This window comes from Eupeodes corollae, chromosome 1 (genome assembly GCF_945859685.1).
Source record: "Eupeodes corollae chromosome 1, idEupCoro1.1, whole genome shotgun sequence".
In the NCBI taxonomy this organism is placed as follows: domain Eukaryota; kingdom Metazoa; phylum Arthropoda; class Insecta; order Diptera; family Syrphidae; genus Eupeodes; species Eupeodes corollae.
The window spans coordinates 19627999-19642120 of NC_079147.1; the positions used below are offsets into that span (position 1 = coordinate 19627999).

General features: G+C 38.2%; 1 protein-coding gene across 1 annotated transcript; it reads left to right on the top strand.

Annotated features, from left to right (window-relative positions):
* The first annotated feature begins 418 nt into the window (after window positions 1-418).
* Window positions 419-13767, top strand: LOC129948797 (uncharacterized). Its single transcript, XM_056059880.1, has 2 exons — window positions 419-4261; window positions 13495-13767. The coding sequence occupies exons 1-2, from the start codon at window positions 419-421 to the stop codon at window positions 13765-13767; spliced, it is 4116 nt and encodes a 1371-aa protein (XP_055915855.1).
* The last annotated feature ends 355 nt before the right edge of the window (window positions 13768-14122 follow it).

Here is a 14122-nt window from a genome sequence, read left to right on the forward strand (position 1 = left end):
AAACAGCTGGTAACACTAAAATGCAATTAGGGCTGGAATAGGAATTGTAACTCTTTTTCTTCCTTCTCTTTTACACTGTAACTATTCTTACTACCATCTATTTCTCGTGTTTGTGTGACATAGGGGTAATTTAAAACATGAACTCAGAAGGAAAACGTGGAGAGTGTCTCTGCTCATTATTAAATATACTCTCATTTGCGCTGTCGGCTCCTTACGCAGTGGACGCAAGCGACATTGAAGATTTAGAGATTTTTAAACACATTTGTATGCTTCACTTCAAAAGTTCTTTTCAGAGCTACTTAATTTTAGTATTTATCACACTTTTTCATATTTCTCAAAGTTCTTTTCAGAAATATCTCTTTGAACTTGAATAATTTCTTTGTTATTATTATTTAAAATAAATATCCTTCATAGCAATATGCCTAGAAGAAGAAGGTCGCAGCTATCTAAGAATAGTTCCCAAGCGAGATTAGTAAAAGTTCGTCGTATTGGAGAGTCTTCTTCTGAAAATGCAGATCGTCTGGAAATTATGAGAGTGTACGCTTCCCAATCGCGAGCCAGAGAATTAAGCGTCGAACGTTCAATTCGTCTTGCAGAACAAAATGCAAGATACGAACGACAGTCAAGTGCTGAGCGCTCTCAGCGACTTGAAGAAAATAGAGCTAGGAACTCGCGAACGCGTGCACGGGAATCTAGCACTGAACGCTCGCAGCGGCTTTTGACACAGCGAGATAGACAACGGTCGTTAAGAGCTAGGACGCGCAATAGAATTTTAGCGCATAGTAATAGGTCGGCATTTAGTTACGATCCTCAAATTGAATATGCTCATCAAAACAGCATCCAAATCGGAGCAATGAATAAGATGTGTCCGATATGTTTCGCTAAAAAATGGGCTGAGGAAGCGAAAGGTATGTGCTGTGCATCTGGAAAGGTTGTTCTCCCTAACATTGATGAGCCACCAGAACCAATTAAAAGTCTTTTGACAAATAATCATATACTATCCGCGCATTTTTTGAATAACGTACGTAGATACAATAGCCTTTTTCAAATGACTTCCTTTGGGGCAAAAGAAATTAAGGAGGGTCATTTTATGCCTACCTTTAAGGTGGAAGGACAAGTTTATCATCTCATAGGTAGCCTTTTACCGCCATCAGGACAAATTCCCCAATTTTTGCAGATATATTTTATTTCCGATGCTGATCAACTATCATTGCGATCAAACACGGCTCCCATGCTAAAACTAAATTTGATAAACGAATTGCAGACCATGTTGAATAGCCACAATGTTTACATACGAAGTTTTAAACATAGTATTGAACTCAATACCCCCGACAGTTTGAAATTGATCATTTACTCTGATCGCACACCCCATACAGAACACAGAGGAAGATATAACGCCCCTTCAATAAATGAAGTGGCCGTTCTCTTGGTCGATGAAGACAAAGGACCCAGGGATATAGTACTGCACGGTAGAGACGGACAACTAAAACGAGTGTCGGAATTACATCGAGCATATGATCCGCTACAATATCCGTTGATGTTTGCATCAGGAGACGATGGATATTATTTAACTATTCCTCAGCAGAATTCCTCAAGAAATAAGACTGTGTCATGTATGCAATATTATGCATACCGTTTAATGATTAGGGCCAACTGTTTTAATGCACTCCATTATTACAAAGATTTGTTTAATCAATATTGTGTGGATATGATGGCGAAGATGATTTCCGAAAGGTTAAATTTTGTTTACCGAAACCAACAAAAGCTTAGAGCGGATGACTATATTCATTTAAGGGATGCTTTAAACCAAGACGCAAGGGTAATTGCAGCTAATATCGGACAGCATGTCATCTTGCCGTCATCATTTACTGGATCTCCAAGGTATCTCCACGAAAAGACACAAGATGCAATGACATACGTGCGCAATTATGGAAGGCCAGATCTTTTCATAACTTTCACCTGTAATCCAGATTGGCAAGAAATAAAACAGGAACTTTTTCCCGGTCAACGGTCTTTCGACCGGCATGACATCATAGCTCGAGTGTTTCACTTAAAAATGAAGAAAATGATAAAAATATTAATAAAAGACGCGATTTTTGGGCCGGTTAAATGTTATATGCTTACTGTTGAGTGGCAAAAAAGAGGATTGCCGCATTGTCATATGTTGCTTTGGTTGAACTCAAAAGTACAACCCGATGAAATTGATAAAATAATAGTTGCCGAACTACCTAATAAAGACGAAGACCCAGTATTATTTGAGATAGTCACAAAGAATATGGTACATGGACCATGTGGACAAGAAAATTTGACTTCTCCGTGCATGAAAAATTGGATATGTACAAAAAAATATCCACGACGTTTCGTGACTGAAACCCAGACCGGTGAGGATGGGTATCCCGTTTATCGACGACGCGATATCGACAACGGAGGGCAGATTGGTGCATTGAATGTCCGAGGGCGTACGGTTAATATAGACAACAGATGGATCGTTCCATATTCCCCAATACTATGTCGATCTTTTAATGCTCATATTAATGTTGAATATTGTCATTCCGTACAAGCCATAAAATACATATGTAAATACATTAACAAAGGATCGGATCAAGCAACTTTCAGTGTCAGAAATGCTCACGATGAAGTTGAAAATTATTTGAACGGCCGGTACATAAGTACATCTGAAGCAGTGTGGAGGATATTAGAGTTTCCTATACATGACAGACACCCTACCGTAGTACACCTAGCAGTACACCTAGAGAGTGGACAACGAGTGTACTTCTCAGCGGAAAATATGCAAAATATAGCGCAAAATCCACCAAAAACGACACTTACGGCGTTTTTTGACCTATGCCACAGTGATGGTTTTGCTAAAACACTACTCTATCACGAAGTTCCTCATTATTATACATGGGCTAACAATAAATTTTCTAGAAGGAAACGTGGCCAAGAAGTAGTTGGACATCCCGGTATAAAAAAAGATGCGGCACTGGGAAGAGTATACAGCGTTCATCCTTCCCAGTCAGAATGTTTTTATCTCAGGATACTGCTTCATCATGTACGTGGCCCAACATCGTTCCAAGATTTAAAAACCGTTGACGGAGTTGTTAAAGAAACTTACCAAGCCGCTTGCCGAGAAAGGGGTTTGCTAGAAGATGATAACCAATGGGAAACTACTTTGAGAGAAGCTTCGATTTCTCAATGTCCGTTAAGGCTGAGAGAGTTGTTTGTGGTAATATTATTATTTTGTTTTCCCTCGGAACCTCTCAAATTATGGGACACGTTTAAAGATGATTTGTGTGAAGACATCAGACATATAGCCCAAGAACAAGGTTCCGATTATGATGTATATAACAAAGGTTTGATACAAATCGAAAACAAACTTTTAGAATTAAATGACAAAAGTTTAAGAGACTTTGGATTACCTTCTCCGAATCGCTCACAAAATGTAGTTGATGCCATACCGTGCCGTATATATGATGTTAACGAGTTGTCAGAATTTGTCAATTCAAATGTACCCAAGTTAGTGGCAGATCAAAAAATAGCGTACGATGCTATAATTGAAAGTGTGGAAAATAACAGTGGTCAACTTTTTTTTTTGGACGCGCCCGGTGGCACGGGTAAAACCTTTCTTGCCAATTTAGTATTGTCAAAAGTACGATTATCCGGAAGAAAAGCACTGGCTGTGGCATCGTCAGGAATTGCTGCAACCCTATTATATGATGGGAAAACGGCTCACTCTACGTTTAAATTACCGTTGACTGTTTCTTTAGATCAACAGTCTGTATGTTCAATCCGTAAAAATGGTCCACTGGGAAAGCTCTTACAGGACACGTCGCTGATTATTTGGGATGAGTGCACCATGAGCCATAGAGCTCATGTAGAAGCAGTGGACCGCACATTAAAAGATATAAGAAACTCATGCAATATGATGGGTGGCGTAACTTTTGTTTTCGCTGGAGACTTTCGCCAAACTCTACCAGTTGTAACAAAAGGTACACGTGCCGACGTTATTAAAGCGTGCCTTAAATCATCACCTTTTTGGCTATCAATTAAAACTCTCAATTTGCGCACGAATATGAGAGCACATTTATGCAATAACCGCGGTGGTAATTTCTCAGAAAATATACTTAAATTAGGAGACGGACAATTTACTACTCCAATTGCAAACAGCTCCCAAGTACTTTTGGATATTGGATTGGCCCAAACTGTTCACAGTCTAGAAATTCTTATAGACAAAATCTATCCCGACATCAACAATCTTACAGTAAGAAATTTCCATTGGCTCTGTTCGAGAGCGATATTGTCACCCAGAAACGACTCAGTAAATGAGATAAACAAAATTATTATTGAAAAAGTACCAGGTGATTTTAAATGTTACAAATCTGTTGACACCGTGTGCAACATCGAAGATACAGTGCACTACCCACAGGAATTTTTAAATTCCCTCAATCCTGCTGGCTTGCCACCCCATGAACTAAAATTAAAAATAGGTACGCCTGTTATGCTTTTAAGAAATTTAAGCCCTCCCAATATGTGTAATGGTACAAGACTTTTGATCAAAGAATTAAGAGATAATGTAATTGTAGCAACAATCATTACGGGTCCCGCGGACGGTCAGCTCGCACATGTTCCACGGATCCCGATGATACCAACTGATTTGCCCATATCTTTTAAACGGTTACAGTTCCCTTTAAAAATATCCTTTGCCCTTACAATAAACAAATCCCAGGGACAAACTTTTTCCATAGTTGGTATAGACTTAAGGAAAGAGTGCTTTTCCCACGGGCAATTGTATGTGGCGCTTTCTCGAGTAGGATCTCCTGAAAATCAATACGTTTTGTTGCCACCTACAAATACTACAGCCAACGTAGTGTACAGGGAGGCTTTAAGATAAGCATACAATTTTTTTCATTGTCGTTTTAATTAGCATGCTTATAAGTATAACTTAAATATCTGTACTTATTTATGTCTACCCGTGCGAAGCCGGGACGGGCCGCTAGTATTAAATGAAGGGAAACACTTCATTTTCTTGTCTGTATTTGAACACCTCAATACCTGCCACTTAACACGTAATTCACTTGAGTTCATATCGTCATCAGCTTTCAAACAGTGTCATCAATTTCGCCATTAATCCTTCGATAAAGAGATGTATTTACTCACTTAGCATATACCTTGAACCTATAATACCTATACCTTCCTGTTCCTATAAACCATTCACCGTTATACGTGCTCTCATTTAATATTCAAATTTTTCCATAATATACTCGTATATAGAATAGAACCTTGCTATACGGTGCTTAAATGATTTTTAGCTGACGATATGTCTGATAAGATGGAACAAGTGGATTGCTTTTCTAAAGCATCCGTCAGTGTGTCGTATGTCGTTGCCGTCTACATCGTTGTCGTCGCTACCGTTTTTGGCATAAGATTGAGGCTTATATTGCTTACAACAACCACACTTTACTCAATTACATTGTAATTTACGGTTAATTTTCACTTCAGGAATTAAAGGAACAGGAAATTCAAATTTAAATATACATACATACGTTGATGTGGATATAGAGAAATGTAGTACACAACATCAAGGATTATCAAGCTGTTGGGGTTTACCTTTTTTCTTGGGGAGAATATATCCCATTTTGCTAAAACACTTGAACGTGATGTGAAACCTGATGCTTCAATTACGATTAGGTAGTTAGTCAAATAAGCAATTTTCAACACAGGTTTACTATACCTTTTATTTTTATTGGAACGAAAATAATCAGTGAAACAGAAAAAAACCTTAATGTTTGCAAGTTTTCTAAGTTTTCGAGACACACGACATTTTTGTAAATTTTGTTTGTATTTTTAAGAAACCATGTTAGGAAAAAGTACAAATCAAATATCCGAATAGCGAGTGTAAATGATCAATTTTTAATTATTGATAAATATTAAAGTTCGTCGTTTCCTTTAAAATCAGAAATTAGAATTAGAATTAACTAAATTAAATAAATTAAATTTAGTTATCATAACATGGCGTAATTTTTGCTTTGTTTGTTTGACCCTTTTAAGTAGCCGCACAACAGTGTGACTTAATGTCTTTCGATTATTTGAGAAGGGGCTATGTTAAGTCATACTATCCTTATTATGCAGAGTCACAGTGTGAGCACTAGGAAGAGGAGAGAGGGTTTAAAAGGAGATGTCGGTGCACATTGGTTTTGAATTCTTGAATATTGCAATGGCTAAGAAAGACAGAGTGTGGTAAGGCATTCCACATTCGCGTAGTACGGCTAAAGAACGAATCTCTGTATTTGACAGTACGACCAAAGTTGGGCTCGAGGGTATACTGATGAGCATACTTAGAAGCGCGAGTATTAATGTTGAACTGTTTAAGGAGAGGAATGCAACTGGCTATTTCACTAGTTAAAACAACGTTAAAAAAGAGTCTGACAAGAGACTTTACGACGATGTAAATGAACTTATGATGATATTATCATCTCTCAATTTAAATGCTCTACGTTCAATACTATCCAAGTGGCTTAAGTAAGTTGCAGGAGCACCAGCCCAGAGATGGGAGTTATACTCAAGCTTTGGACGTATGTAATTCTTGTAGGTAACAGCCAGATTAGAAGGGGTGAAATATTTCTTGCATCGCCTAAGGAAACACCTTGTGGCATTTTTGGCGACATCGCGTATGTGATCATTCCACAAGAGGTGGTTGGTGACACACATACCGAGAATATCGAGGTGTTCAATCTCATTGATGTAAGTGCCATCCATGGATAATGGCAATGGGGTTATATCTCGCTTTAACGATACAAGACAGCATTGGGTATTCGGAGCATTAAATTCCACTCGGTTTTTTAATCCCCATTGGACAATGCTGTTTAGGCCGGAATTTAATGAGCTTATCATAATTTGTCGTTGCAGTTCCACATCCGAAGAAGAGGGATGTGAGTCTGAAAACGAATATGAAAAGCTAAGAGTACTATCGTCAGCAAAACAATGTATTGGATTAGAAGTTGCAGACATGAGATCATTAATAAAAATGAAAAAGAGTGTTGGAGATAAAACAGAGCCCTGGGGCACACCAGCATTTATTTTGTGGTTTTCAGACTTGAATCCATCCAATGCAACTTGTATTGAAAGATTTGAAAGGTAATTACTAATTACTAATCCAATGAAGCAGGGATTCATGAAAACCGAAAGCACCAATTTTCGATAAGAGAGCCTCATGCCAAAACCTATCAAATGCTTTTGAAATATCTAGTGCAATAACCTTACTTTCTCCAAAACGATGTAAAGATTTGTTCCACTGTTCGGTGAGATGAACCATGCGATCACCAGTGGACCTATTGCTACGAAAGCCATACTGCCGAAGCTTTCGATCTTCAAGATATTTCTTGAGCTGATAATTAATCAGCGTTTCCTAGACCTTGGAAAGAAGGGACGTAAGTGCAATCGGTCGGTAGTTAGAAGATGAGGAAGATTCGCCTTTTTTGGGAATAGGCTGAAAAATGTTGTTTTCCATCCGCTCGGAACGAGACCTGAGGAGTAGGACAGATGAAAAAGCTTACGCAGTGGTTTTGCCAGCGATTAAGAACACCTCTTCAGAACAATAGCGGGGATACCATGTGGACCAGCGGATTTATGCGTGTTTAGATCTCTTAGGACTCTTGCCACAGTACGATTGGTCCCATAGAATCACTAATTCGCTCAAGTACATGATTTAGGTTTTAGTAAATTTTCACCAAATTAAGTCATGGAAAAGCCAACACACTTTGTGTCCTTGGTCACTTGTTATATCACTTAGATCTAATGATCTACCTTACTCGTTAACCATGAAGCGTTTGATTTTGGAATTTCGAAGATCAAAATTATCATTTTAGTAAAAGTCTCCAAGCTACCTATATTCTTCGTCTTTTTGACAGAGCAGGTAATGAACTTACAATTAGACACTGTCACCTCTTCTTCTTTAACCATACATCTTAAGAATTGCTTGCAGGAGCTCCAAGTCATAAAACATGCCTAACCAGAATGTTGGCATACAAGTGGTCGTTAAACCATCATTTATGGAAGCATGCTTTAGCATAAGTTTACAAGTAGCAAGGTGTTATGTGTTAGATTTGTTGCCGAACAAAGATAAATTTTTCCATTTGTTTCAAGTTCGTTAGCTTTGCAGTTTCATGGAAGGTCTCTGTAAACCATGACCCAAGAAAAGTGAATGTTGAACTGTTCAACCATCTCCTAAACAGTTGATCGACGGTTTATTGAGACATATTCCAATAATTGTATGGCACCTTGACTTTCTGATAATATAGAGAGAGACTCTTTAAATACCAGAAATTCTGCCTTAAAAAAAAATACAATAATTTGTTCTAACTTTTATATTTTATTAAAATCGATCTTCATTAACGGTCTGATTTGTCGAATGGACCATTTTGACATTCATCGACGTTTACGTGCATCCATACAATTTGTTTGGTTGGCCAAACCCCAAGAACTGACACCGACTTCATGCTTTAATTATAATATTAAAAGATGCACAAAGGAATTTTAAACAAATGAGTGGGGTGTTTTATTGTATGCAAATTTTAAAAAGTTGAAAAAATCTGGTTGAACCCAAATATCTTTTGATCTTTTCATTTTTTTTTGTTTTGGGCCACAAAAAGTTTGCTATCATCTCGCGAAAACTATTTACAGTAACTGCTTCACCGGCCTCACTTTGAAAAAAAAATAAGGCCCAATGATGCCGCCAGCCCATAAACCGCACCAAACAGTCATTCTTTGTGTATGCATTGGTTTTTCAAATGTTGCCCAAATGCAGAAATTCTGCTTATTGATGAATGCATACTTAGGTAAAAATGTGCCTCATCACTAAAGATGATTTTCTCCAAGAATTGACTATCCACTGTTGCAATTTCTTGCCACCATTGTGATTGGCGACGCCGGTAATCTTGAAATGGTCAAGAAGCTTTAGTTCTTGAGTACATTGCACCTTCAAAGCCTTTATGTAATAGCGTGTTTATATGCTTACTGTTCATCAACGACACTTATTTTCGAGCTGTACGGGCATGCACACTCGGTTGGACGGTTGAATTTAAGGAAAAAAAATCACTAAGTGAAGTGATTTTTTGAACGCTCATTTTCATAATAAGCTTGAATTACTTGAACGCGTATGCCTCTTTTGTCTCTTTGGTTAAAATACTATAAAATCCATCCACTAACTTCTCCACGTTAAGCACTTTACTCACTTATGTCGACTTTAAATCCCTTGCTGTGATTCCAATTAATTGAAGGCAATTAGTAAATGAAGTAAAAATATGTTATATGCATTTACCTACTCATTGCTATTTGCTATACAGCATCTGTTTTACTGTAAAATTACAACCAACTCCCCCAATGTACATTTAAAAAAAAAGCACAATCATGTTTCAGTACTCGTTCATTACCTACAATATAATCGAAAATATTGCAATGTGCAATATACATAAGTACATTTGTCGGTATAGGTAATTGCGTGACAATAATGCACTTTTGTATACTCATTATGCCATTTCAGTTTCAGATAAGAAAAATTTCACGTTGAAATCAACACTGTGTGATATAATTTGTGTGTCTGTGTTGTGTACCTACAAGACCATAACAGAATATTGCATTACCAAATAACCAGCCATTGCATCGTGGTCATAAGTCACTTTAATGGGAGTCCATTATGCACAACATTAACGCGACGTAATGTACTTTTCGATAAATTTTACCTGTTAAAATAATTTTGCCTCGCGGTATTTCTTCCGATGTTTTACTGCAGAAACAACACTCCTCTTTTATTAATGAGGCATATACGAGTACTGAATTTAGCCAGGGAAAGGAATCGTCGCTCGCGTCGCCCCATTATTGTTGCTGCATCGAAGCCAAACAAACAAAACCTTCTAAAATTCTGGAAAATGGCAGATAAAGAGTTTTGAAATCTATTTATTTGTTAACAACTGTGAACCATAGAATTGATTTGTAGTGTAAACTTACCTTTTGGGCAAATGTATTGTTGCATTGATTACGGGCAGTCTGTATGATATTGCAAAACTTGGTAAGAAGAGGGTGTTTTTTTTTTGAGATTTTTGCTGATTTTGTACTTGCGACATATAGGAACAATATGGCAAGTTTTGTAATCGTAAAAAATTAGAACCAAAAATGATATTATAATGTTAGAAAAGTTAGAAAAGCCAGTACTTCAATTCCGTCCGTCCCTCTGCAGAATGCAAAAAAAAATCGTTTTATTGACTATTTGGTATAGTCAAATTGACTTTTATACAGTAAATTTTCAGCCATCGCACGACCGCGATAGCCAACTTACAACTTGGCAGTCAATATGACTACTGCGATAGTCAGTACAACAACTTTGATTGAAAGAATTTGAAACTGCTACCGGAAAGTCAATGTAAAAATTGTCCATAGTCACTTTTGGTAGTCAACCAAATTATCAAACTGACTACCAAAGTTGTTCTGTCGACTACTTTTGTTGTTGATAAGTAGAGGTGAACACCAAGACTTCGTAATTCAGAATGAAGTTTTAATGTCAAAATAGGTATATATATAAATTCAGAGTAAGTCAATGACAAGTACAGTGATTACAATATTTAATATTAAGGTTGCGATTACAACATTTGCTCCGCTACAATTACAAAGGATGTAATCACTTAGCATCCTTGAGTGAACCGAACAAGAGCCTGTTTAGGTCGTTTGGATCTTCTAAGTTCGAGCGGACCAGCTGGTGAATCCATATTCGCATGATTGGAAGCGTGCTGGTGCACTTCTGAAGTTGGTTGTGTGACTTGCTCAAATGATTCATTCTTCGGTTAAATTTCCATATTTTCATTACCTTCCATTGAATCTTGTTTAGAACTTGGTGAAGTTTTTGAACTTCCAATGAAAGTCCAATCTGCTTCAGGTTTGATGACGCCTTATGTATCCTCTATCAGTTTGGATACCATACATGTTACTACCCAAAACGCTAGTAATAATTCCATTGCACCACTTCTTGAATCTCCTCTATTGTCTGGCTAGAACTTTTTGATTTGGTTGGAATTTAGGTTTTTGTCTTGAAAAAGACATTTTATGTTGGCTCGGTAGAAAACACGAAAGCAGGTTCCTATGGTGTCGTCCATGCAACAGCTCCGCTAGAGACTTTTGTGATATAGGATTCGGTGTTGCTCTATATGTCGAGAGAAACACGTTGACTGCAACATCAGTATTTTTTTCCTCTTCGAAAATCTTCTTAAACGCTTCTTTAAATGTTCGCACGAACCTTTCGGCCTGACCGTTAGAAGCAGGATGAAACGGTGCTGTTCTCCAATGGTGCATGGAATGGCAGTGGCAAAATTCTTTAAAAACCTAAGCGGTGAATTGCTTACCATTGTCCGTCACTATCGTCTTTGGGAGTCCTTCGATGGCGAAAATCATCTGTAAAGCTCTTATTGTGTACTCAAAAGTCACTGAATAAAGTGATACCACGAATGGAAACTTGGATAAAGAATCCACGCAAATCGGCCACCTTTAATTGAATAATGGACCCGTAAAATCCAAATCCTTTCCCAAGGATTTTCTGCTGGTTTTCCAATTCACGTATTCTTTTTTCGGATTCGATGCTGATGTTTGGCATATGACGCAGTTAGCTACCAATTTTTCGATCTGGCTTGTCCATATCTGGAAACCAGATATACCGCCTAGCTAACTGCTTCATATGTCAATAGCCCCAATGACCTTCATGAATATATTTCAATGCTCTGGACTGCAGATCTTTCGGAAAAATGACACGATCATAATATGAAGTCAAGAGAATCACGTTATTAAATGAAGAAAGAGCTAACTTACGTTCCAAAAATGGTTTCGGCTCCTTTTCGTTGCTCGCCAGTTTAAACGGCGAGCAACCCTTTCTTGTTGTACGAAGAAACTTTATTTAATAATTTATCATTCTTGGTGAGATTTCCAATGACTGTTGCATTTATTGAAGTGGTGTCTAAATCTTCAAGAGTTAAAGTATTTACTTTATGCAAATAATTATATTATTCGTCGAAAGACACATCTGGCCCAATTGAAAGTCGTGACAAAGCGTCTGCATTGGCATGTTTCGCTGTAGGTCGATAATTTATTTGATATATGTAAGCCATCAAAATATAAGCCCAGTTCCGAAGACGTCGCATAGTCATTTCGGAAATCTGCTTACTCGGGTTGAATATCGCCACTGCAGGCTTGTGATCCGTCTGCAGCTCGAATGTACGGCCATACAGGTAACAATGAAATTTGTTGATGCCAAAAATAATAGACAACGCCTCCTTCTCTATTTGACTATAGAGTTTCTGATGGCAGTCCAAAGTCTTGGAGGCAAATGCAATCGGCTGCTCTGAACCATCTGGAAACCGATGGGAAATGACTGTGCCAATGCCATAACTTGAGGCATCTGTTGCCAAAATATTGGAAATAAAACATCAAAATGCGCCAGACGAGTTGCTTTTAGGATGCTGTCCTTCAAACTCTCAAACGCTATTTGTTGTTGCTCAGACCACACAAATTTTACCGCTTTGGCAGGAAGTAAATTTAATGGGCAGGGTCATTCCTACGAAAAGTTTGAAATAAATTGGTTATAGTAATTCAATGTACCAATAACTACTTTCAATTCTTTCACATTCCTTGGTCGAGGCAGGAAACGAAGAGCGTCCAAGTGTTTTTCGGAGGGACGTATGCCATTCGAACAAAGCGTGTGCCCCAGGTATTCAAGTTCTGCTGCTGTGAACGTACACTTACGCTTGTTGCATCGAAAGCCATTTGCTTCCAATCTCTTTAGAACATCTTCCAAAATTTGCAGATACTCCTCTTCCTATGTGCCAGAGATGACTGTATCATTAATATAAAGACCCACAGGCAGATCCGCAAAGATTTGGTCCACTACACCTTGGAACTCGCCTGGTGCGCTGCTTATCCCGTATGGCAACCGATTGAACCGTAAGGGACCAAAAGGTGTGTTGATCACCACATAATCTCTCGAAGAATCTCCCAGTTCACTCTGAAGATAAGCTTCCGATAGATCGATTTTACTGAATACTTTTCCTGCACGAAGCTTGTAAAATAAATCTCGCGGTCGAGGAAGTGGATGACGATTGCATATGACTTGTGGATTCACCGTTGTGTTAAAATCGCCACAAATCCGTATTCCACCATGAGCCTTTCTTGACAATCACCACCGGTGCGGCCCATTGAGTTTGCTGAACCCAGGACAAAATTCCCTCGGCCACCAAGCGATTTAGTTCTTTTTTCGTTCCATCTAAGAGAGCATAGGGAATTTGACGATGACGTACAAACTTTGGCACTGCACCCTCCTTTAATTCCAAGTGAGCTTGAAAGGATGTGTACTTGCCTATCCCCGATGAAAAAAGTCTGCTGTTCTTCTTGCATAACGTCTTAATGCTGTTGAGAAGAAAATCATTAGATTTAATTTGTAAAAAATAGTTTTGAACCTTTAAGCTGAAAGCTTTGAACCAATCTAGCCCCAATATGTTCGCACCAGAGCCTTCAACTACGAGCAAATTCATATTATGTGTGGAATTTGCATATGTCACCTGCACAGCCAGTTCTCCTTTTAACCTTAGTGATGTTCCACCGTATGCTTGGAGAGACTTGGTTGTCCCAGTTACTGGAATCCTTCTAACCCAACTAGCGAACAAGATGCCCCGTGTCAACCTAGAATCTCATCGGGCCCCCATTGACAACGACATCTACCATAATCCACGGCCTTGATTCAGTTTTCACCATCGCACATTCATGTGACTTAACAACTTCACTAAAATGAAGTGAGTTAGCTGTATTTTATTTTGTCTCTTCGGTTTGACCTATGCTTTTTGTTTAAATTTACCGTACTAGCATTCCTAACATTCGCACTCATCAAACAAACAGGCCCGAATTTTTTTGCATTTAGGCAAATAGTTTTATTGGGACGATAATCGCTTCTCTGATGATGCACAAAACAGCTGGAACAAGATTTTCTCCATCTCATTATTGTTCTCTTTGATCGCCGAAAATATTTTTTGTGTTGCCTCGTATGCAGTGGCTATGTCCAACACATATTTTAACTCTGGGTCAATCTTTTGTAAAG